This window comes from Macrotis lagotis, chromosome 2 (assembly GCF_037893015.1).
Source record: "Macrotis lagotis isolate mMagLag1 chromosome 2, bilby.v1.9.chrom.fasta, whole genome shotgun sequence".
In the NCBI taxonomy this organism is placed as follows: domain Eukaryota; kingdom Metazoa; phylum Chordata; class Mammalia; order Peramelemorphia; family Peramelidae; genus Macrotis; species Macrotis lagotis.
The window spans coordinates 157,995,281-158,021,563 of record NC_133659.1 but is presented as its reverse complement, the minus strand read 5'-3'; the positions used below and the strand labels follow the sequence as shown (position 1 = coordinate 158,021,563).

The following is a 26,283-nucleotide window of genomic DNA, read 5'->3' as shown; positions in this document are numbered from 1 at the left end:
GTGGAAGAATAAGTGATTTTAGCGAAAGGCTTAACAGAAAAAAAAGGGGAGAGGAGAAGAAAAAGGGGCAGGTAGGTCAGACAAAAAACCAGAAAACCATTAGTGTTTAATCACCTGGTCAAACACTAACTACCCCCAAGACCTCTCTATTGCCTCCCCACTTCCCCCCTTAATAATTTTTTATTATTACTAAGAGACTTGTTTTCTTGTCCAAGAATAGTCTATATACAAATCACGGTGATGAAATATTTTATTTAGTAGTTTATGCTGTACAGAAAAAAAATACTCAATCATCTTTTTTTTCCTGGATAAATCTGACCTGGTTTAGTTTTTAGCGCAATGAATGGAAACACTTTTTCCTAGATTCTTCTGGTTCAGTAGAATGGGTCATTATTGGGCCAGAGGCTCAAGCTAACTTTACAGTGCAGGTAGCAGTGTGTTACTTTAAAAACAAACTAAATAAGCCAAGTGAGGGAGAAGGACTGGGACAGCAGCCTAGGGAAGGAAATAATATTCCTGCCATGCAGGCTTTGGGAGTTGTAGGTAACCTCTTCCTTTTCTTCAAGCCACATGTGAAATCCCCAGGTGAAGTCATTAGATTTGGGAGATACTGAGGGACTAATGGTAATGTGAAAGGTACAGCTAGCTAGCCCCCAAAGCAATCCTACCCTCTTTTCCAACCTATATAGAAACAACCCTTTGACACTAATGACAGGATTGGGGTCTACCTGCCCTTGGAGACATTCTCCTCCTAAGTATGGCTTTCAATCAGCATTTAGACACATATTTAAGCATCTATTTTAGGAGAACTATTGGAAGTAGTAGCCCACCACTCTACATTGGAGGGGTGGGATGCATGAACTAGGAGGATGAGCTACCCTGCCATGAACCCCCAGTTTATGTGATAGGGAGGTCAAGCTGAAATCTGTGTTAAGGCTCCCAATGTGATCATCGTTACTCCTAACAGCTCAGCCTATAATTGATATCACCCCTGTAAGTAGGAAAGTCCTACTGAGAGGGACAAATTGAACTGGACTGTACAAGAAAAAAAAAGACATGTGGGCTAGGAGCTAACTGCTAGGATTCAGAAACAGAACTAAGAAGTTTTCCAGCAGACTTAACCTCTGCACAAGAGTAAGAACATAAAAAAAAACCTTGTCCCCAAAGATTCCCCTTTCTTATTCCTGCTTTTTCCTCTACCTACCAGTAGGCCCTTTTTGGGCCCTAGCAGCAGCACCAGCAGAAGGATTAGTTTTCTGAGTATCACAAGTTCACAATAGATGCCTCTTTATTTCCAACAAGATCAACCATTCTATCCTTTCTCAATTTCCAAGGTCCTCAGAGCCAATCCCCCATTTCTAGACTGTGACCCAAACCAGTGACCATCATAAGACAGGGAGTCTTGGGCATCCCACCCATCTTTCTCCCAACCCCACCCTCCATTGGAGTAAGGTGTCCTGTCCCTCACTGTAAGTTCTCTGTGCACTTTTCTGTACACATATTTACACATACATATATATTTATATATATTATATATTATTTTTCTCTTTCCATATATGTCATATGACATTTCCCTCCCCCCATTCCCAAATCTTGCCTGTACCTTTTTCTCTTATCTAAGATGTCTAGTATTGTAAAGGAGGTGAATAAAGGTCTTGTGGATTTCAGTGGGTTCCCTCAATACCACCACCACCTTCTTCAGTCTTCTCATCCCCCCCATCTGTACCTGTAGCTCTTCTCTCTTTCCTTTCCTCACATTCCCAGATAATGGTTAGTGGAAATGTGAGCCATTTCCTTAAAAGCTATATATATCCAGAGGCACAACTCACAGTTTCAAAGAGTATTAAGTCTTATCTGGGGACAGAGGCTGTCCTCTATTGAAGGCTTTCAAGATTGGGTTGGAGAGTGAGATCCCTGCCATATGGGTAAGGGGATAAGAGTGCCAGACCAAAGGAGAGTCTGCCAAACAAAGTGCAATTTACAGGCAGGCCTGGAGCTGGAGGCAGGATACAGGTAGGGATGGGACCATTGAAAGAAGTCAGTGAATTGGATTCCAAGTTTGCTTACTGTCCAAACAGTTGGGAAGTCTGAGGAATTAAGACTGAGGGAATAGAGGGAGGGAGGAAGAATGATCCATGTAAGGGGGTGGCAGCTATGTGTAGAAGAAACCAGATGGGTGGGGACTGATTAGGAATACCATATAGGTATGGACATTATATGTGAGTGCATATGTGTCCCTTTCTAGATATAAACACATACAGAAGAAATCAAGGAAATTTGACTCCAAGAAGGGAAAATTCTCCCTTCTAGTCCTATGGAAGCTTTCAAGTCTGCAAACCTCAACTCTATCTAAACTCCACCTAGGCCTATTTTATTATAGGCAGAGATTGATAGAGAGATGATATCAATGTCCACTTAGCAGTTAGGATTAGCTAAATCCAAAAGGCTCCTCATGGGTGGAGCTTATGCAAATGTAGTCAGTTTGTGATTCTGGGACCAGCCTGGAGATATTGTGAACCTGTCTACAAGTCTATAGGCTTATAAAAGCCAAGATATTGCTTCTTCTATAGCCTACCATCTTCTGATGTAGAGACAGGGTCTTCTCTCAGTTACCTCATTTATTGACACTCCACAAGAACCCTACAAAACTTGTCCCCATTACTTGCCTCAATATGGAGGCTTTCTTCAGTCTAAAAGCCCCAGTGGCTCTCCAACCTGGTCCCTACCAGGGAATGGATCAGAGATTTGGAGCTAAAAGACCTTAGAGGTCAGTTAGCCCACCTGATTTACAAATGACAAAACTGAGATCCAGAGAGTTTAGGTGATTTGCTCCAAGTCACACAATAAATGGCAGAATGAGAATTTGAACTCAAGTCCTCTGACTTCAAATCCATCATTCTTTCTACTGCATCACATCTTTGGGTGGGCAGTACTCTTCCTTGGAGAATACTTGTCCACTAAGTATCTGGGATCAAGTTCTGGGGGAACAGGAGAGTCGGGACAAGGCAGATCCTCTTCATTTTCCTCTGGGTCCCAAGAATGTCATGTTCTTCTTTCTAAGAGCTTCCAGATATTTGTCTAATGACCTGGAAACTAACTTGTACTTTTTAGAGGAGTATAGGGTGACTAGGGATGGTAATAGTGACTACCAACCATAGATCTTGGTTTCTGTCCAGTTCTCAATAGCATATCATCAACTCCTTGAAAGCATACCTAAGAAGCTCTATTCAAAAGCCTGGCGTATAGAAAACTTCTCACTTGGTCTGTCCAATTTCACCAGAGCTTCTGGACCTTGAGATCTGGTCTTCAGTGTAGCAAAAAATAAAGAAAAGTCCTTTTCTTCACCTCTCATTCACCTTGGAAAACAGAGTCACTATGGTAACGGGAAAGGGACAGTGAACAAACTCGTTAGAAGGGAGGAGTACCTAAGGATGGTTTCTGTCTGAAACAGCATCTTAAGACCTTTAGACGAGGTTCAGACCCCTGTGGTCACCAGGGTCAGATTCTCAGGGAATATTTGCATAACCTAAGGACATAAGCACCTGGAATTTGGACAATTTATTTTTTCCAATATCCTCAGTTTGAAGAATTTTAAACTCTTTAAATATGTGATTGTGATATAACTATATGCGTTGTAGTCATTTATTATGGTCAGTTCCAATCTTTGGGGTAAAGGCATCAAAGGCAGGAAAAGTTAGATCTGGGACCTAGAGAGAGGATCCACTTGGGGAATGTGAAAGGTGGCAATAAAGCCCATAGGTTTGGGTCAGAAGGGGGCGTCAGTCTCATTAGAAGAGGATGTAGTGTACTCTGTTGGAGTATAGCAGGGATACTGTGATAGGTTGATGCTTTATTCTCTGCCAAGTTACAGCATCAAGCATATCTAAGAATGTAGTCTCTAGAGTGACCAGCAGAGAGAGCCTGGGCTCAGGGAACTAGCTGGATGGGAAGATAGAAAAAGTCTTCCATCCTCAAGGCACTAAACTTCATAAATGGAGCAGAGTCCATCCATTCATCCAACTGCACTGTTCTCTTATGGAATCTCCAGTAATGGCTGAGATTTCCTAATCCTCCTCAGCCCAATCTACTCTGTCCCAAATCCCCCAAACCTTGGCTTAGATGTAGGGCTCAGACTCCAAAGGGATACTTGTTCCCTCAGGCTGGCCTAGGCAAATTACAGGCCACTGGGTGGAGGGAGATGTGATTAGAAGGGTGACTCTGGGGCTCTCTCCAATGAGTCTGGGTAGGACACCCCACCTGGAAGCTGGGAGAGAGAGAGAACAGACATGAGACAGGGAGGAGGGGAGAACCAGAGAATGTCTCCTCTGGCCAGAAGGGATGGGGGGAAGTGGGAGTCAAAGCAGTCAGACGTTGCTGATTCGTACACTGAGTGCACTGCCTTCCTTCCCTTCCTGTTCCCGGAATGACTCCTCTAGCTTGAGCTTTTCAGGATCCCCATAACGGACAGTGGTATCTCGGAGGCAGCCAGGTGGGGTCACTTTGACGACCTGATCAAAGAGGCTGAAGTCAGCCACATACTTGCCACTAGCCGAGAGTGAGATGGCAGGTGTGAATTCATAGCCCCAAAGGATCTCCTCAGGCAAGTAGGATGTGCGTACCTGGCAGGTGGCACTGGTAGATTCCACTGTCCCACTGAGAATTAGAACCAACTCAAAGTCCCCCTCACCACTTCGTAGGGGCAGGTCACGCAGAGGGCTGGATTCATCCACCACGTGGTAGAAAGTAAGGGGTAGGATGAGGAATGGGCTGTCAGATGCTGTGTCCACCTGGAAAGCCACATTGACTTGATTGAGCCGGATGCTCTCCCCCTCCTTAGTTAAATGGGTCTGGAGCAGCTTACCTGTCACCTGGCAGCCAATGAGAAGGCTTTTGCGCATGTTGGCTACACGGATCATGAGGCAGGGTTTGCCATCATGGGTAGCCACCACAGCATGCTGGCTGAAACGGATGGTCTCAGCTCTCTTCTTGGGCCGGGCAATTTTGGCCAGAAAGGTGCCTGTGATAAAGATCTCCAGAATGGTGGTAAGCACCAGCTGGGCAATGAGGAGGACAATGGCCAATGGACATTCTTCACTAATATAGCGGAAGCCATAACCGATGGTGGTCTGTGACTCAAGGGAGAAGAGGAAGGCACCTGTGAGTGTGTGTACCTGCACCACACAGGGTGTGTGGTTAGCGGGAGGCCCTAGCTCCAACAGATCTCCATGGGCCACAGCCACTAGGTACCACACAACACCAAACAGAAACCAGGTGCCCGCAAAGGTGGCAGAGAATAATAACAGCTTGTATCGCCACTGCATGTCAATGAAGGTGGTCCATAGGTCCTTGAGGTAGAGGAAGCGCTTGTCAGCGATGTGTTCCATGCGGATGTTGCTGCGGCCATCCTTGGTTAGCACCCGCCGGCGGCGCAGCCCTGGGCCCATTAGGGGCCGGCTCTCCGTCTGGGTGGTCTGGCTGTAGTACACCTTTGCAACTGAAGTCATCTGGAGAGGAAGACAGCATGGCAGAGGTTTATACAAGACCCTGGCCATTCTCTGGCAACCACCTCTAGAGAACTTCTGAAAATTCTATATTCTCTGAGGGTGAGCAATCAATCTGATCTCAGTTGTGACCACTGCCTCATCCCAGGATCCCCTGAAGGTGGAGTGAACAGAGACTGAAATGGGACCCATTGCTCCTAAATAGCCAAGTCTCCATTAGACCCCATGAAGATTTCTCCAGAGCCTCTTGGTTCTGCCCATGCTGGTGTAGTCATCAGCAGGAAAGGTCATCCCATTAGAGCATCTCCAGTTCTACACCCTGACCCTGGGCATGAACATGGATTTTTTTTTTGAAGAGTGCCCAGGCTGGACTTCTACTCCTCCCTCTACCAGCTGACTTAGGGCAAGTCCTACTTCTCTGGGCCTCAGCCTTCTCCCTGTCAAATGCAGAGGTCTCTAAGATTCCTTCCAGCTCTCAAGCTATGACCAGTGAAGACAGGGAGATATTTAGCTATCTCAGAAATAAAAATAGCTGACTATATATAGCGCTTTAAAGTCGACCTCTAATGCATGTTGGATGTGTGGGCCTGGACAAGTCACTTCACTTTTCAGTGCTAGAGGCAGATTAAAAAAACTATAAATTGCAGAGAAGGTGCTGACCTATACTGGTATAAGGAGTTTTTTCATCCAGGAATTTCCAGTGCAATCTTGGGTCCTGTCCCTATAACTTGTGTACATCATGTCTCTTGATCTTTACAGAACTCTGTGAAGATTTTATTACTGACAATTGAGGAAACAGGTTTAGAGCTGGCATTTGAACCTGACTCAAAGTTCAACACTTGGTCCACTACACCACAAGATTTCAAAAGCTGGTCTCCCTCTCCTTTGGACCCCAAACGATGCTTGGTAGTTCATCTCATGCCTAAAGGATGCTGTGTGTCACAGGTCAAGGTATGGACAGGGCTCATACATGCAGATAGGACAAAAGAAGCAAGAGTGAAGGAAGGTGCTCTCCTGAAGGTGGTAGGGCATTTTCTGAAGGGGCCCTTGGGAAAGATTGGCAGATTTCAAACTGGAGAATTGTTCTGGCCCAGGAGGGTAGAAAAGGGATTGAGTGCTAATCATTGCTGGTGTCTGACTAGATTTAAGTTCAGAACTGCTGTGCATCCTGCCTTGAAACAGGAGACAGTCTCCTCTAGACTGGACATGGGACCCCTGCCTGCCTCTGGAGTATCTTGCACTTTTCCAGGGGTAAAGAAGCATTGGTGAACTGAGCTTTTACATTCTGCCTGTGGGCCTGGCTTTCAAGGGAGGTCCTGGACCTCCCCTGGGCAGGTAATTTCATCTTGAGGAGTAGGGGTTAAATGAACACCACGAAGGCCTAATACTCCTGGGAAAACAGGCCACTAAGACCTTCAGAGCATTCAGGGATCTAGACTACTATGCTTTTGCCTTCCCTTGTTGTTTGAAAAAAATTTTAAAGATAATGGGGTAATTCCCTCTGGAACATAAAGCAATAAAAATTATGCCAGAACTTCTTAGGATGGTTTTTCTCATTGGTCTCAAGCTTTCAAGGGGAAACATCTCTGCTGCATTTGTAGTGACCCTTGAAAAAACAGGGCAGACACAGCCTCACTAGATCCCTTACTCAGCTCCATCTTCATGGGCAATAGGGCCTTTGGCTTCTAGCTGGCCTATTTGCCACCTCCGCCTGTTGTGTCTGCCACCTCCAGTTGTTGTATCTGCTGGTGCCAGCTGTTTTATCTGCCTCCTTCATCTGTTATCTGATGCCCCCAGCTGTTGTGTCTGCCACCTCCCACACCCAAGTGACTTGGCTCTTCTTGGAGAACCAGGGCCAGGAGTGCCTGCAAAAGAATCTCCCTCTCATCCCCTCTTTCTCCAACCTGGACCCAAACATGTGGGAAGGCAGGTAGGCCAAAGCTCCAAGGACCTAGTGGCTATGTCCCCACTAGAGGGTGGTGTAGTCCCACTCTCTAGGACTCAGATCAAAGTCAGGCTCAGAGAAGGGGGAGGGAGACCATGATCAGAACCATAAGAATTTAGATCTTGGAAAGGACTACAGAGATCACAGGATCATAGATTTAGAGATGAATCCATCTTATTAAAACTCTCCTTGGTTTTACAGATGAGGCTAATGAGGCCCAAAGAGATGAAAGAATGAATTAGTCTGAGGTCACACAGGAGCAGATAAAAAAGCTGAGATTTGGATATAAGGCAGCTGATTCTTGTCCAGGGTACAGTGGGTGATCAGCACCTGACCGCACAGGGGGCTTCTACCTGCTCCCTGCCCACTTTCCTTCAGTGAGCTGAGATGAAACAGCTGGGCTTAATCCCAACACTCATCCCCAAATTTCTCACCAAATGTGTTGTCAGGGAACACCCTTAACTATAATAGGGAGGATCCAATAATTTACCAGGTAGATTAATCTGTAATTCCCTTTCATCAGTCATCTAGTAAGTTTTCAAATTTGTTTTTATCTCCATTTTACAGACGAGGAAACTGAAGATCAGAGGGATAAAATATCTTTACTGTGGTCACACAGCTATCCAAGTCAATGCAATAATCATATCTTTAGTGTCTTTCTGCAAAGACAAAAACCAAATCAGTCCTAGCCTTCCAGGAGCTAATCTACCAGGGATCCAAAATATTGAAACCATGATTGGCATCTAGCTTTCCTGTCTCTTTTTCACTAAACTATGGGACCTCAGCATGAGGAAAGCAATCTGAATGTGCGAACCAATTCCACATACTCCACACCCACAGCTAATCCAAAAGGAAGTTAAACATGAGTGGGAGCAGCTAGGTGCAGCAGATAGTGCAGTGGATAGCACAGCAGCCCTGGAGTACAGAGGAATCAAATATGAGATCCAGACCTTGTAAAGTTGATCAGTCAGCTAAGCCAGCCACCATACATTTATCACAATTTTATTTTTTAGCAATGAATTTGTCTTCTTGATGCTATTTTGTAGAAGCTTCTATTAAAATTAGATTGCCTCTTCTTCCCATCCTGACTGAGACCCAAGGAAGAACTTGATCAAAGCATGCTGAGAGGCCAGTGGGAGCCAGGTTGGTAGGAAGGACTTTACTCAGGGATAATGCCCTGGATGAATGACATGAAGGCAATTAAAGGTGATAGCATTCTTTTTTGTTTCCTATGCTTACTTCTATTGCTTTTTCAGTCGGTCTTCTTTATTCTTCCCACTTCTCTTCTACACATCCACTTCCCACTCCCCTCACCTCCACCCTTATTTTCTGATTTTTGTGCTGTCTTTCATTTCTCATCCATTTGGTCATCTCATTGGATATATTTTCCCCCTCTTTCCTAGTTTCTTGTTCTTCTTTGTCTCTCTTCTCCTTTGTCGCTGTCTTCTCCTCACGAGGCTCTCCAGTTTCTTCTGTTGAGTTTCAGGAACACTTGAATTCAAATCCTATCTCAATTTAAGTGAACAAGCATTAAGTGCCTACTATGTGACAGGAATATGTTAGACATTCTCTCTCTGTCTCTCTGTCTCTGTCTCTGTCTCTCTCTCTCTCTCTCTCTCTCTCTCTCTGTCTATCTGTCTGTCTCTCTCTCCCTCTTCCCTCTCTTCTCTCTTCTTTTTCTTCCTCTCTATGTCTCTCTCTCTCTCTCTCTTTCTCTCTCATATATTCATATATAAGCACATATGTTTATGGTTGGGAGGATCACAGGAGGTAATCTGTGTAAAACCTTTTGCAAGCCTTAATGCTCTAGATAGCTGTAAACTAATAATATTTTGTTTAGATTTGTGATTTCTTTGGTGAAGGGAATTCATTATGAGGAAACTAACTCCCTCTAGCAATGCAGATTGGCAGTTGTTTAATCCCTAGGGTTATAGAAAATTCATTAAGACAACACCAAGAGATTAAATGACCTGCCCAGAGTCAGTCAGAGTCTGTACTTCAACGTGGGTCTTTCTGACTTTGAGACCAGCTCTTTATCAATTAAGAGTTTTATCAATTACACTTAGAATTTCTCTATAGGAAAGATAATATTTCAGAAGACATTGAATCTCTAATTATGAAAGTTTTCCCCTATTTTGAGCTAAAATCTACCTTTCTTCTGCCCTTTCCTACTACTTATTTTTCTTTTTCTTTTTTTTTTTTGCAAGGCAATGGGGTTAAGTGGCTTGCCCAAGGCCACACAGCTAGGTAATTATTAAGTGTCTGAGGCCGTATTTGAACTCAGGTGCTCCTGACTCCAGGGCCTATGCTCTATGCACTGCGCCACCTAGCTGCCCCTCTACTACTTATTTCTTCTGAACCAATCAGAGCAAATCTGTTCTCTATGTGATAACCCTCAAATACTTAAAAACAACTCGATTATATCTCCTCACTCCTCTTGTCTTCTCCAGACTAAACAACCTACATTCCTTCAGTAGATCACAGGTCATAGAAATGATATTCTCTCCAGTCTTCCCACCAGCCTAGTCACTCTGCTCTGAATTCACTAGAGTTTTTCCTTTCTGAAACATGTCCCCATTGCTCCAAGGGTGGACTGACCAGACCACCAGACAATTTTAGTCCATTCCCACTTGTTTTGTCATCCAGGGAAATGGGAAATCATTCCACAACCTCCTCTTGCCAGACTTGACTTTATATCTTTAATGGATTACCAATTCAAACTCAAACATTAGTCTGACCTGAAAGGCTCCCCAATGTAGATTTAGTATAATGCAGCATGTCTTGCAAAGACATCTAAGTTAGGGAAGAGGAGAATGGGGAGACTGGAGAAGATGAGAGGGGAGAATTGATGCAAAACTAGGACAAAGAAGAAAGACTGAGTTGTCAGTCTTTGAGGAAGAATGAATTGGATTTGGGATTTATTCTCTTGAGACAGATTTTGTTTTTCATTAATTTCTAGAAAAATAGAGAATATAGAAAAATGGAATCATATGAACAAAACTTGGAGTGGGTGAGTGGAGGAGGCAGGATGAGGGCTATGTGAATGTGTAGGCTCATTTGTGGTAGAGTCAAAATTGCTCTATCCCCATCCTCTGCCCTTCTTCCTTTTCCCTCCCATCCCTTGGCCCCAGTCTGGCACACAGGCCTTGGGCCCATGGCAGAAGAATAGGCTTTTCTTCCCTTGTGTCAATGTTTGGAAAGTTTTCATTGCCCGAACAAAAAGGAGAGAAAAGGCTTCAAAGTGTTTCCTGGGAGCCAGAGACCTCTGCTTGGCCCCTTCAGATCCCCCATGTGATTTCCGGTTAGGGGAAGGAGGGAAGGAGAGATGGGACCATATTAGAGGCCCTTCTCTAACCATCCAGCTCCTCTGTCTGGTGGGCTGATTTTAGCCGCTCCCTCTTTCCTCCCTCTCTCCACCTCCCAAGCTCAGTAATTCCCAATTTTTAGGCCATGCCCTCTGTCCTCTGGAAAGAGGGCACAATGTTCCTGCAGAGAGTTGCCCGGAGGTTGGCATTCAAGGGCTTCCCTCTCCCTGTTTGTAAATTGAGGGCATCAGGAGGGCAGGTTCCCTGGGGCACTCAGCAGATGGATACTGGTTCTATGCAACCCCCCCACCCTTCAAGATCACCAGGCCACAGTGGGGACCACACCAAGGAATCTGCCCTATACTAAGGTTGGCAGTGGTAGGTGCCTGGCAATAGCTGGGCTTCTTTTTGTGGAACTGGCTTAAAGGGTGACTAAGAACTCAGCTATAGTTGCCCAGGAGGATGAGTTAGAAATAAAAACTTCTCAAGCTTGAACCTCAACAAAGAAAGGACTGAAGTCAAGTGTAACCCAAAAGATAGTATTCCATTGCTTGCCCCCTGCCACCTTTCCAGTCCCTCTCCACTAAGGAGTCAGAGGAAATAAGATTAATCCAAAACAGAAGAGAGTGAAGTTAGGCTAGGGATAACTACATAAAAGACGGTATGAAGGACCTAAGAGTAGTGGATACTTAAGTGCTTGTTGAACTGTATTGAACTGGCTAAAGGGAGATTATAGTGTCCTTTTTCTGGAGCAATCCAGACAAGATAAGATTGAATCAAGGTAATAGACAAGAGGACTTCTTCTCTCTCTCACCCTTACTTAGGATAAATCTTTTCTAAGTTTTAACATCTCCCTCAACACCTCTCTGGGTTTCAGTTCTCTATAAGGAGACCCACATGAACTAGCCTTTGGTCAGAGAATACCTAGGCTCTAGAGCAAGAGAAGACTCTCTACCTAGAGGCCAAGGATGCTATAATCACTAGCATTTAAATGCTACTTTAAGATTTACAAAGCACTTCACAAATATTTTTGCACCAATAACCCTAAGGAAGGAGATGCTATTATTATCTCCATTTTACAATGAGGAAATGGTGGTAGCCAGAGGTTAAGTGCCTTGCCTAGATTCTGTCCCATAACCTTAGTCAATGACTTCTTATAGTTTCAGCTTCCTGGTAGATATTTTCCCCCAACCTCATTCTCCCCAGATCTAAGAACCTGGACTGGAAGATAGAGTAGGAGGAAGAAAACACCTTGATTTGGAAACACTAGAACTTCTTGCTGAAGAACCACTATAGGCAGAGCTCTTTGGGGGGGGGGGGTGTCACCTTAAATGCTGTTTGAATTATCATTTATCCCAAGTACTCCTTTCCTGAATCCTCCCCAAAATATTAACTGATGCAATTTCCAGATCCTCCCAAGAAATTCAAGACTACTCCAATGCTTTGTTTCTCTGCCCCCTATTCACCAATCTCCAAGCCCAAGAAGGGGTCAGTGGACAAGGTCTGGGAGATCAGGGTGTATTGTTCTCATAGATAAACATCTCCAATCTACTTTTTATCTCTCCATTTCCTTGGGTGCCTCCTCCCATGTAACTCCCTAGGCAAGAAGGGCTCCTGCAAACTGGTCTTGGGGTCATTGGAGGGGTATATTCTTTAGTTATTAAGATACTGAGTAGAGCTAAACTTCCCAATTTTTGTTACCACCACCCCCAATTGGGGCATGCACCCTTCACCTTCCTTAGGCTCATGACTCCAAGAAGCTGGCAGGCCCTGAATACTGGTCTGTGGCACGGAGATGGCCAGGCCCCAGGAGATAAGGCCTCTGGGAGTGGAGGCCAAAGCACTATTGAGCTGTCACCAGATCTGCCACCAGCATCTTGGGCCATGGCCCTATGGAGGAGCCAGGAAATCGGAGAGGGGCCTGAGCTTGTCGGACCGGCTCCTCAGGGGCTCCTGGCCCCTTGGGCCCAGAATGAGGCCATCCTGTCCTCCAGCAGGGAGAATTGAAGAAGGGCAGGAGCACTGTCCTTGCTCTCCTTATTTTCCTCATTCTCTGCCTCAATTTCCCTGCCTGCTGGAAAACCATTCTCTAGGGTATGAGGAAATAGTAAGAAAAAAGTGATTGGAAATTCTTGGGAGGAGTTTTAGAGGAAGGATAGAAGGCTGAAGGAAAATTGTAAAGAATGGAGTATTTCCAGGTGACAAGATCACACCCCAGGAAAAGCACATGTATGATGGCTTCCTTTATTTTACTAGGTTTTTTAGAACTGGCTGAGACCTCTAGAGGTCATTTCCTTTATCCTCTTTCAAACAAGGAAATCTCTCCTTTAGTAAGAGCAGTCATGAGAGAACCAATGATTCTCTCTCTCTCTCTCTCTCTCTCTCTCTCTCTCTGTCTCTCTCTCTGTCTCTGTCTCTCTGTCTCTCTGTCTCTCTCTGTCTCTCTCTCTCTCTCTCTCTCTCTCTCTCTCTCTATATATATATATATATATATATATATATATATACACCCCTTCCATATTCAACCACCCTTTCTAGGATCTGAAGCTCCTCATTGTTTGTGAGTTCTTCCTTCTTTCTGACTTCAATTCTCCTTTATTGCAATTGCAGCTTAACCTTTCAAAGGACTTAGAGATTCTAACTTAGGCTCTCCTCAACCTCTCTTTCCTCCTGATTTAATTTAACACTTGGTCTTAGAGTCTCCTCCTGGAATGCTCCCTTTCTCTGTGTCTTTTCTTAGTGAGTCCTTTCCAATACTCTAAAGAACTCTCTGTTTTGAGGGAGCCCATCTTTCTGGAGGATTCACAGTCCTGCAGGGGAAACCGAAGAACAAAAAGTCACAAAATTGGAGCCAAGAAGTTCAATATCAGAACCCCTGGATTCCTGTAATAGGGCTTGGGTTCTCTCATGCTTCTTGGGGAAATGAGCAGCTTTTAGGACCTGAAGGTCAAAGTCAGAGAGTTCTGGACCCAAAAGATGTCCTCCAGACCTAGCAAGCATCCCTAGGAAGTACACATGACCCTTCCCCGCCCTTGCTGTGCAAAGTCCCATGATACAGATTCCTGGTTACAGCTGAGAGGCAGTAAAGGTCCAGGTTCAACCTGCCTCTGCCATTTATGTACTTGTGTGACCTCAGGCAAGTCTCTTAACCTCTAAACTCCAGTTTCCTAATCTGTAAAATGAAGGAATTGGACTAGATTATCTATCAGATTTCTTTCAATTTAAATATGTGATCCTAGCCTTTTATCAAGAAAAAAGAAAATTGAGGAACAGGGGAAAAGATTGGGAAGGTGAGAGAGGCTCCCTGGGATTACAAAGTTTCTACATTTTCCCCCCTCCAGATGTATACATAAGTGGTCTTTGAAGTATGGTCAATTTTTCCACAGGCAAAAATGGGGGAGAGAAGGGAAAATAAGGCAGAGGCAGCAGCTTGATTGGTTGTGGAAAAGCACAAGATAGAGAACAGTAAATTGCCCAACTTGACTGGATTGTTCATGTCAAGAAACTGGGCCAGAAAGGGCCTGTCTGAATACTCCAAATGGAATTCCATGACTACTTTTCCTAGATTGGTTTAACCTAATGGAATAACTCATAAATGACCACTTTTCAACTCAGTTGCTTCATTTTTAACATAAAAATCACAGGAATGCCCTGCCCTTTCCCCCAAAGCCATTACTTCTTTCTTCCTGTTCTTCCCACAGACCTTTGTCCCTGGGGATGCTCCCAGGTCCTACAGAGTCAAGATGGGCTGTCCCATTCTATTAAAAACATCTGGTTGGGTTCATCTCATGCTCTTCCTCTATCACATTTCAGGTAAGTGGGTTAAAAGAAAGAATTAAGAATCTGTCATTGATTGGGACCAAAAGTAGGGAGGATGAAAACGGATGGAATTAGAGGGACTGTGGAACAGTGTAGGCAAGGACAATTACAGCTGTACACTGGATTGAAGAAGAATGGAAGTTAAATAGTTACTACCTTTCACCTTAACCTAAATTTGATCCTTTTGGGAACAGGGTGTATGGCAGGAGTGAGGGGAACGGGGCAAAATGATCTCATAGTAGGATATATTGAAAATGGGGCATAAAATTCAGAAAGGTTCAGAAAATTCCACAGCCAACAGTTCTCTAGAGAGTTTATCTTAGTTTCCAGACTCAATGGTCCTTTGCTCAGCATCATCCTTTCAGGGTATCTGCTCTTCACAAACACTTCCAAAAAGGAAAGAGAATTTTTCATCTCCTCCATGCCTGAGTGACCTCTAATCATTAGGAAGATTCTTTTTCTGTGTGTCTTAATCTAAATCCCATGTACTGATTTTATCTTTGGCAGAAATAGAGACCAAGGATCCTTAAAATTTCCTTCCCTTCATCCAGCACATAAATTTGGGATCATACCTTCTTCTCTATCTCAGGTTGCAGACCCCTTCAAAAAGAAAATTCATTCCTCAAGCCACTTTGATGGTTTCCACTTTCCACTTTTTTCTCTATATTCCTCATTTGGAGATATTGAGAGTGTCAGAAAAGAGGAAACTCAGAGACTAGAGGAGCAAGGAAGACTTTGCCTAGAAAACCATGGAAGCAAGAGCACACCGTCTCTCACTGTCCTCAGTGGGTTTGGCACTGAAAGAATGATGAGATCTTTTGGGGGACGATCCATCCTGAGAGAAGACAGCAGGAGGAAGAAAGGGATGGAAGCTAGGGGTCAGTGTTGGAGAGAGCAGGGGCTGGGGCATGAGGAGAGAGGGAGAGGGCCTAGAGCAGGCTGGGGAAGGAGCTGGGCCTTGGAACTTTCCATGCATTCTTTATTTTGTCACACAGCAAAGGAACATTGATGGTATATAAAGTATGCAAACAAGCAAATGAACTCCAGTTAGGATGTTAGTTTTATTGGTGTTTTAGAGGGTATTATCCCAAGCCAGAATCCCTTCCCTGATCCCCCTACTTCAGATCTTGGGACTCTCATCTTGGGGTGGGGATGCTCCTATGGTTTCCATCTCTGTCTCTCCAGAGTGGACAGAACCAGAACCTTGATTCCAAGAAGTGCTTCATCTTTGAGGGTTGTGAAGCTCAGTCCTATATGAGAGCTGCAATATCAGAAGGGATTAAGGCTGGATACGAGAAGTCTTCCTAGTATAAAAGCATCTGAGATACTGGGATGGACAGTTGGGGAGGTAGGGATTGTCGAGTTTCTCCATCTGTACAGCCCAAAGAATCACAAAAGGATCTTTCCAGGCTTCTCTAATAGGTGTTCCTCCAGCCTCTCCTCCCCTCTCCCATCTTCCTAGGTTGGTGGGGCATGTAAGGAAGAAACACATCCTCATCCCAAATACAGCTCTGAGGACTGAAGCAGATCCAAGGTGCAATAGCCACCCTGTGGGAAGTTGACTTGATCTCTTCAGGGGTTGCAGGAAGGAGGCCGGTGCCCTTTCTGGGGGTGGGGGGTGGGAAGGAGCCCGATAGGGGCTGCGGTGCCTTGCTCAGGAGCTGCAGGGAGTGTGCTCTGGTTAAAGTTTAAGCCACTGCTGGAGTAGTGGGACATTCCCAGCCCCAGGGCCACATTCTCGAGGTCACAACAAGTGCAAACTTGTTACAACCTGTGTCAGAGCAGGAGGGGGGTGGCAAGGGCACAGAGGTGGGGGGAGCTGAGGTGCCGGGGAGGGAAAAGGGGATGCTCTACAGCCAAGCACATGGTTGGGATGGGGGAGGGGGGTATGGGACACCTGTGCTTATCTGAGTGGGGCTCAGATTATATGTGCAGGTGTTAGCAAGATGTTTGAATGTCAGTGTTTCTGGTGGGACAGTCATGTGTGTACCTACAGATGTCTATGTATGTATGAATAGGCAACATATAATAAGAACTCACTTTTCTCTAGTGCTGTGAGATTTACAAACCAGTGCCAGGAGGTGAGTAGTGAAAGTATTATTATTCCCATTTGACCTTTGGGGAAACTGAGGTTCAGAGAGGTTAAGTCACTTGTGCAGGGTCACATAGCTAAGATATTTCACAACTAGGATTCATCTCCAGGTCTTCAGGGATCTTTATATTCCACAATGCTGCATCTCCAGGAACATGTCTGTGTGTGTGTGTGTGTGTCTGCATATATGAGAGTGTCTCTGTGTATGTGGGGGTATGTGCATGCATGTATGAGGCATACTCATGTGTGCCTGCCAGTATGTGTGTCTGCATATATAACTGCCTGAATGGAGGTGGGCAGGGGGAGGTCTTTCTGTCTTCATCCTATCTCAGGGGTTTGGGAGAATAGAGGAATGATAATTATTAGACCATGCTGAGTATTGTGGGCATGGAGGTGGGCATCAATGGAAGTGTCTCCTTCTTCCAGCCCCACAGGACCCACATTCCAAGCAGGAGTGGCCGCCCCCCAATCCAACTCCCACTGGAAATTCATTGCTCTGTCTGCATCTTTACTCATTGAAGTCAAAGCCTTGCCAACTGCCCATCTTTCATGCCTGACCCAGGGGTGGCAGTGCCCCCTGTCCATTCTCCCCACCCCCAAGGCCCCTGGCCCAGAGCCCACACCCCCACTCTCTCCAGCCCCTCCGGACACTGTTGGGAGGGGGGAGGAGAGGCTCTGAAAGCAGGTGACTGTTTGGGGGGAACTCAGGGACAGAGCCCCCATTGTGCCTGCCTCAGAGCCGCCTCAATGGAGAGCTGGGGCACAAAGCGGCTTTGACAATGGGCCCTGCATTAGTATGCAGGGCTGGCTCCTCCTCTGGCTCCCTGTCCCACAGTCTGGGAGGGTGTGTGTGTGTGTGTGTGTGTGTGTGTGTGTGTGTGTGTGTGGTTGTGGGGGAGTTGGGAGGGGGGATTCAGGGCCTTGATGGGGGAGGACTGGGTTATAGTGAGTTCCCCTAAAGGCACTGAACAGTAAAGAGAAAGAGGAAAGGGCTGAATCCTGAGTCTGCCAGTCATGCTCCAAACCCAAAAAATCCCAAGAAAGAATTTTCTAAATGAAAAAAATCCACAGAAACCCCTTAGGGATGGGAGAGGGGAAGAGGGGGCATAGACTTGGAAATATAGCACCCAGGCATGCCTCTAGAATGGGGAAAGGGAGGGGTCTGGGCCACCCACTCTCTGCCTTAGTTTCCCAGATGGTTTTTAAAGAGGTTGTGAAAATTTGAGAAACAGAGCTCTTTAGATGAAGTTAAAAAAATGCCAGAGCCAGGGATTCTGAAGGAGCTATAGCCACAGAAGTCTCCCTTCCCATGCTCCCCCCCACCCCAATGTACCCTGCTCACATGCTTCATGAAGACACAACAAGGCAAATAGAGTACCTTAGTTCAGCCTTTAAGTCAAGGGTATCTGTGCTATTTGTACTCATGCTCTGCGTCTGTCTTTCCTTTCTGTCTCCATCACAACCACTCTGTGTGAGCAGCAAGCAGAGTATCAGTGTCCAGACCTGTCCCCATTCACCCATTCACCAAGCCCCTTCATCCCCAGCTCCGCCTCCAGCTCCATCCCTGACCCAAGACACCAGGACACAAAGCAGGGAGGGAACCCAGGGGGTAGTTACTGGGGACAGCTGGCATGGGGCAGGCCCAGTAAGGGGTGAGACAGTTTGAAGGCCAGGAACAAAATAAAGGAAAACTATCTGGGAAGAGGTGAACAAGTGGGGCTAGGAATGCCACTGAGTCATAAAAATAGGGCAAAGAAACAAGATAGACAACTGGGTGGGCAGTTGTGTTGCTAGAAACATAAATTCCCTTCCAGCCCCAGTTTATCACCCAGACTATGAGATCAAGAAAGGGCATGGACTTTGGAAGGTAATATAATATTGGGGGATAGACAGAGACACCAATTTGGCTAGTTTTTCTGATCAGGGTGGAAAGAGCATTAGGAGATGAAAGAACTGAACCCATTTGATTTCCAATTCTGCTCCTTGGTTACTGTGTGATGTTTAGCAAATCATTTAACCTGTATGTGCCTCAGTTTACTATGCTTTAAAATAGAGAATAACAATATTTGGGATACAAATCACAATGGTCTATTTTGAGGATTAAATAAGGTAATATATATGTGGAAACTTTGTACATGGCAAAGCACCAGAAAAATATAAGTTATTATTACTTTCCAAATGGTCATCTTGAGGTGCTCCTGTTATCTTCTTGTGACTTCAGGCAAACCATTTCATATCTCTGGGTCCCTAAGGGGAACCACTGTCCCTGTATCATAGCAGCCTAGTGAGTCCTGAACTCCAAGGTCAGGCTAGAGCCAGACCAGTCTTGGTCAAGGACATAAAACATTTGACCCAATATGACAAAGGCATCAGGGTTTTCAGATTTCCCATTTCCACGAAAACGGTGTGGGACTGTGAGAAGAGGAGAGAAGAAAGATTCACTCAGGAGGTTCTGAGGACCAGCTTCCTTCCACAGCTAAGACCCACTCAAATTTCTAATAGCCTCCATGCTACTTTCTGGGATTTGGTTCTGGGAAGCAATTCTTCCTTCAGTTTAGATTTGGAGTCAGTTTAAATCTTTGATCTATTACTAGCTGTGTGACCTTGGACAAATCACCTTTGTCCACATGACCTCTCTGGTCTTTAGAGTCTTTATCTATAAAAATGAAAGGGTGGACTAAATGGCTTCTGAAGTCCCTCCCAGTTCTCTAAATCTATAACCTTATTGTACTTTATACTCATTGGATTTAGAAGTGAAGAGACCTAGGAGATTATCTAGTCTAACCTCTCCATTTCAAGATAACAGCTTCAGAGAACATTTACTTAGAACTTTAAAGTATGCAAATATTTTGCCTATGTTATCTCACTTGATCTTTACAAAAACCCAGAGAGCAATGTTATTCCCATTTTACAGCTGAGAAAACTGAAGCTAAGAGATGTCATGAACTAGCCCAAGATCATACAGCTCATATCTGAGGCAGCATTGAAACTCTCATCTCCCTGACTCAGAGTCTAACACTTTTCCTACATACCACCTACTTGCCTCTGATGAGGAAACTGAGACCCAGAGATGGGGAATGACTTACCCAAGGACACAGAAATAAGTTGAAGAGCTGGGATTCAAACCTAGATCTTCATGCATTTACTAGAACTTCTTCTACTAAATTATTAGCTCCTTGAGTGTAAAGACTTCACTTTATGGGGCTTTGTACCTTCTCCAGAGTTTTATATAGTGTTTTGCATAGAGTAAGATGCTAATTAATATTTTTTTCAGTGAATAAATGATGAAAATAATCTGAAGTTCAACTTTCCCCATGTTGCAACCTTTATTATTATTCAGTTGTATCTGACTCTTCTTGATTCTATTTGGGGTTTTCTTGGCAAAGATAGTGGAGTGGTTTGTCATTTCCTTCTCTAGCTCATTTGACAATTGAGGAAACTAAGGTAAATGGGGATAAGTGATTTACCCAGGGTCACATAGCTAGTAAGTGTCTGAGGCTGCATTTGAATCAGGCCTTTCTGACTCCAGGTCCAGTTCTGGGCAGGAACTTCTGCTTATCTACTCCATGTCTGAGTTGGGGCACTTGGAGATTATCTCAGGTAAGAAGTTATACTCAGCTAACTCCATGTCTGAGAAGGAAAATGGAACACATACCAAATTTAAATAATTTAAAATGTTAACACCATAATTAATGAATGTGATATCCTGAATGATAAGTGGGCTTGAGCATGAAGAGGGATGCTATAGAGACTCATGCTTTCGTGGAAACAATCTGAGAAGCCTTTCTAGATAAGGTGAGTCAGGAAAAGTTTGGGAGGAAATAGATCCGAGGTTGCTGAGAGAAGGAGAAGGGGGCTCCTCAACTGGAAAGGGTGGGGGAGTGGTGTCAAGGTTCAGGAGTGAGAGAGGTGAGGCAAGGTTGAACAATGGAAAGGTCTAGTTTGTTTGTTTAAAGGAGGGAAATCTTAGTAGATTAGGAGAACTAGATGGGAAGAAGATCCCAAATACACAGCAACAGCTTCTATTCATTTAGAATTCCCTTATAATTTACAAAATTCTTCCAGAACTAATTTATTACATGTGATTTTCACAATAATTCTGTCACATGGGGGAAAGCAGATATTATAAAGTGGGATTCCATTTTATAGATCAGGAAATAGAGGCTCAAAGAGTACCTCATCGCCTAAAAATGAGGGTTAAACTAATGCTCAATAAGGTTCCTACAACTCTAAAATTGTGATTGTAAACTCGAGACCAGACCCTGAGGCAGCCTGGGACAGTGGAATGAGTACTGACTCTAAAAAGTCAGATGAACTTGGTTCAAATTCCAGCTTGGCACTGGATACCTGTGTGACTTTGGGCAAGTCATTTAACTTCTCTGATTTTCAGTTTCATCATCTGAAATGAGAAGGCTGAATTAGGGGGATCTCCTAGGTCCTTTCTAGCTCTGAATCTATAATTTCAAGACACAAAGTAGGAGAGTCAGGATTTGAACCAACACTTTTGGCTCCAAATGCAATGCCCCCCCCCCCCCATTCTGTACATCATGATGCCTTTGATGGAAAATCTATGATTAGAAAGTGTTCGTTGTGTGTAAGATGATTGTAACACTGTGAGGATCTAAACAGAAAAGGACCAGTATCCAAACAAGGAATAAGAAGAGTGATTCTCTGAAAGGAGTAGATTTAAATAGAGAGAGGCCAAGTGAAGGCTGTTTCAGGTGTCCAAGCAGAATGAAAATTGGGCTTAGATGAGGTTGGAAAGGTAGAGAAGGACAGAAAGGCATGTTCAGCCTTTAATAGAGAAGGCAGGAAAAGAAGGACACAAAAGTTGCTTAATAATGTAGTGGGGGGGGGGGGTGAACTGAGAAGACTTGAATCTGCTACTTATTATCTGTGCAAACTTGGGGAAGTCACTTAATTTCTTGAGCACTATCTCATTTGTTAAATGAGGGGGTTGAATTAGAGGATTGCTGAAGTTTTTTCTAGTGGTCTCTTCTAACACTAAAATCCTATGGTAAAACCCAGGGATTAATGTCATTGGCAAATTTGGCAATGGTGGTGGGGAATTGAAGAGCTTAATTTTGGATATACAATGCAACCCTGTGGGAAAGAGGAGATTTGGAACCGGAGATGTGGAAAAAGTGGTGAATGGAGTTGTGGGATTGAGGGGTGAGATCTCTCTACATGTCAGACATACACTTAACATACAGTAAATTATCACTTAATAGTTGGTGATTGAATTCAACAAAATTTATTATGTACCCATAGGGTACAAGCCTGAGAGAAGTCTTCGAGAGGTAGGTCTCAGGTAAAACCCACTTTAAGAGGTCAGGAAGAGAAGAAAAAGAAAAGGTAGAGTGATTGGATTAGAAGGAAAAAGCATGCCTAGGACACCTATGGCCATGGTCATATCTATCCCTGTCCCTGAGACAGTGCCAAATGAGTCCATAGGAGGTCACCAGGGACAAGATCATAGCTTCCTTCTCCTTTTCTCTTCTTGATGCTCTATATTTCAGATATTTATGCTTCATGCTCACATTTTCTGTGTTCATCTGCCCTCACTGGAGAAAGGAAAGTTCAGGTGCCATACATAGATGTATATATACATATATATGTATGTACTATATATAATCTATATATGGAGAGAATATGTATATATGTACATATATATAATTATATATATATATATAGTAACCTCTAAGAGCTTTAAAGATCACAATTCAGCCTTCTTGACCTCCTCCAGATTCCCCAATCTTCTATTTTCCAGACAGAGCAGCAGACCCATAACCTCTTATTTCCCACCCAATAGAGAAGAATTTAAAGAAATCACTTTATCTCTCTGGGCCTCAGTCTCTCCATCTGTAAAATATAGGTCTTATGCTATATTATCTCTAAAGCTCTTTCTGGATCCAATATTCTATTAGATATTAAATATTTGCTTTGTTTTTCCAACCACCAGCATGGTTTCTAGATAGGAAGGAAGGGAGGAAAGGGAGGAAAGGAGGGAGGAAGTAAAGAAGAGAGGAGGAAGGAAAGAGGGAAAGAAGGAAGGAAGGAAGGAAGGAGAGAAGCACACACTGATTCAGCATTTGACTTGGGGCACACGTTGTGATAAGCACTGGGGGTACAAATACAAAAAGAACAGGCCCTTGTTCTCAAGAATAAGATGGCCTTCAAAGGGCACTGAAAAGCAGGTGGGGATAGAGGATGGTTTTGAAATCCAGAGAAAGTCAGGACCAGGACCAGGATGACAATAAATCCCTCCACAAAATGAAGTCTCTTGGGGGAGTTCACTAATGGGAATTAGTCTTCTCTACAGAGTCATTTAAAGAATACATGGGAGGACCAAGAAAGGGGAGAGAGATACCCAAGGATAGAGATACTTTGGAGGAGGGTTACTTAAAGGTAAAGGGGAGGGGACTTCAACTTGAGCAATGAATGATGTCTGGTAAAATTTGATATCTCCAGTATTCAAAAGCTACCTCCCCACCCCATGCTGATCCTCCAATCTGTACCAACTAGGAGAGGGACTGTATAGTTGGTCCAGAGACAGGGGAATAGACAGGATAATGTCAAAAGAAGCTAGTCAGTTCTGGTTCCAACCTCAGAGAAACCCTCTCCTTTACATTTACCTAAGACCCAAATGAAAACATTTTCCTATTCTCTGTCTACACATCTATCATTGCTGGGGGCTTGGATCTCCTTCTTCAACCTTCCTGAGGTCCTATCTCAGCTCTGTGTCCTTCCTCTATCCAAGGCCTCAATCTTACCCTGCCACCCCAACTACTTGACCTTTGTCTTGGCAGGACCATGGACCAATCAGGCAGAAGAAGAATCTAGGCCAGGGGAGGAGTGGGTTCTAAAAGCTGTTTTTTTTTTCCTTCTGCCCTAAATAACTTTGGCAACAGGTTTTGGGGGCTCCACTACCCAGCTCTATCCTCTCCAACTAAACAGACAATGCCAAAGGGTCACTTCCCTGCTTCTCCTTGTGTCTAAGATCCAGGTATCTTCCCAACCTGATTCTAGAGAGCCCTCTATAGTCAGTCACTTCCCATTACCTTACCACCTTCCAAGATCACCAATCTCAGAACTTCAGAGTTGAGACAGGTTGGGAGAGAAACCTGATGATCCCTGATCCTCAAATCTTGGACTTTTTGAGCCAAGGGAACAAGCAGAGAAGATCCAGGAAAACTAGCATCCTGGACATCTGAGTACGTTTGTCAACCTCTTCTCTCTACTAAGCTCTTAAACTTCATGTTGACAAAATGGGCTTCATATGCAGGGAACAATGCAAAAAGGTATATTGTAATTGGAGGGAAAGCAGAGGAAGATAACTGCCTTTCCACACCTAATATACACCTCCATGTGCAGTGGTGTGGGTGGAATCATATCACAGCAAGGGGGCAGATGGGATTCAGAAGAAGGGAGACAAGAACAGGATATAAATGGCAAAACAGTAATGGCTTTTGCTCAGGGTGAGGAGTGAGGGGGGGTCAGGCTTTGTGCCAAAGCTACTATAAGGAATCTGGACCATTCCCTCCCCCTCCCCATTAGTGGAGTCATTGCCATTTGATATCCACAGAGACAAGCTGGCTACTGTGGGGGGTGGGGGGGCGGGGGGAATGGAGGAGAAGGAGGAGGGATGACTTTGAAAACAGCAGTTCCTTTCAGGGCCCAGGTTGGCAGGGGCTTCAGGAGGCTAGACAGCCTTGGAGCCCCCCCCCCTTTCTTCCCACCACTGCCCTGGCCACCAAAGGGGTTGGGGAGAGGACTTGGGAGAAAAAAAAACTGACATCCCTCAAGGCTATATCTACTGCTTCTGTTAACCATCCCTGGCCCCTCTCCCTATCATAACACCTCCCCCACTACCATTCTGAAGAATTTGCTGTAAGCCAAGACACCTGTTTTCTCCCAGGTCCCCTAAACTTCAGTCCTATCCAACCCCCAATCTAAATTCAAAAATCATCACGGCTGACCCTGAACAAAAATACAGTATGGTGACCACAAGTAGGTTGGGAATGTGCTTAGAGATCCTTTACTAGCTGCTTTTGCTGGACCATTCAGAATATCTAGGTCCCGGGGCTAAGATTTTTGTGACTAATCCTGGTTCTGCCTGGTTGGCACTGGAGCACACCCTCTGAAACAATCTCCCCTCAACCTCTCCTGGAGTATTTCCTCCTTTCTGGCTTCCTAGGAAGATACCTTCCCAGAAAAGAAGCATGATGTAGGAAAGGGTTCAGGAAAACTGGGTTCCTTATAGTTGGCTTCACTATTTACCACCTGTGATCAAGTCACCACTTCAGTTTCCTCAACTGTGCAATAAGCTTAGAGTATCTACAAAGTCCCTTCCGGTTCTTCAACTATGATGCTATGATGCTCCCACTCCTCACTCCACCTCTGAGAACAATCCCTCCCCAGCCCACACCTGGGCTGAAATCTCATCTAAGGAAAGGATAGAAACGACCTTAATTCGCTCCCCCTGCTCCAGATAGAAAGTTCTCATCTTCATCGTTACCCAAAGTGTCCACTGATTAGTGCCCTGGCAAGGGGTGGAGGTGAGGAAAGAGGAGTATAAAGGGGAAGGGGAGGAAGTCCCCCCACCCTTGTCTCTTTCAATGGGCCATTTCTCCCGGTTTGTTTTGGGCGTCTTCAAATGGTCCCACTGCTCCCTTCACAGAGCCTGCGATTAAACAGTTGGAGGTGGGGTGGTGGAGCAGAGAAGGTCACAGGGGAGTGGGTGTACATGCTAAGGAAAAAGCCCTCAAGCTAGGAATGGGGCAATGGCACTCGGCAGAGATGGGCATCAGGTTAACTCATTCCCCAACAAGAGAGTCGTGTTTCTGCCAGTGTGTGGTCCAGCGCCAGCGCATGTCACCATTAGCATTTTACAATGTGGGGAGCCAGACGGGGGCTTCTCGGGGTTCCTGGGAGGAGGGAAGCCCTTCTTGTCATTCAGGGAGCGTGTGTATGAGGGGGGTCGCTGTGTCACAGACTGAGGGGCTGTGTCTCAAGTTTGTGACCTGGAACTCCTGTGGAAGCGGTGCGGTGGGGGGAAAGGAGACAAGGTCCGGAGATTCCCCCCGCCTCAACCCTGGCTTGGGAAGCCGGTCGGTCACAGCTGCTCCTCAGGGGTCCCCTCAGGGGCTCCTCTGGTGAGCGAAGCTGAGGACCGGGACGTCGAGGTCCGCGGAGGGCTGGAGGAGAAGTCTCTGGAGTCGGGGTGGACAGCCCGCCAGGTTCCGTGCTGGAGCAGCAGCTTCTGTCCGTCTCCCCCGATTCCCCAGGGCAGGGTCGCCGCATCCCTTACCTTGGGTCCTGGGCAGGGAGGCACCTGGGGCCGGTGGTGGAGAGCACCCCCGAAAACTTGCCTGACGGGGCGGGCTGGAGGCTGAGCACGGACAGGAGCTGCGGGACGGGCGGGGCCCGGCTCTTAAACTGGACCAGTCGATCAGATAAGGGCTGGGCCGGGGCCGGGGCCGGGGCCGGGGCCGGGGCCGGGCCGGGCCGGGGGCAGAGCTGGGCCGGGTCGGGCCGCCCCCTCCCTCCTCAGCGACCGAGCCAAGTTTTGTGTGAATGGTGGGGCCACGGCGTGGGGGGGGGGGGGCGACTGAGGGATGG

General features: G+C 45.4%; 1 protein-coding gene across 1 annotated transcript; it reads right to left on the bottom strand.

The window, feature by feature from the left end:
* Nucleotides 1-241: 241 nt before the first annotated feature.
* KCNJ10 (potassium inwardly rectifying channel subfamily J member 10) lies at nt 242-26,053 on the bottom strand. The gene is made up of 2 exons (XM_074223112.1): nt 25,973-26,053; nt 242-5,504 (listed from the first exon to the last, which is right to left on the bottom strand). Exon 2 carries the CDS (start codon nt 5,502-5,504, stop codon nt 4,365-4,367), a length of 1,140 nt encoding a protein of 379 aa, XP_074079213.1. The 5' UTR covers nt 25,973-26,053; the 3' UTR covers nt 242-4,364.
* Between the last annotated feature and the right edge of the window lie 230 nt (nt 26,054-26,283).

Coding starts and splice junctions, on each gene's coding strand:
- KCNJ10 (XM_074223112.1), bottom strand. CDS start 5,504: ATGACTTCAGTTGCAAAGGTGTACTACAGCCAGACCACCCAGACGGAG.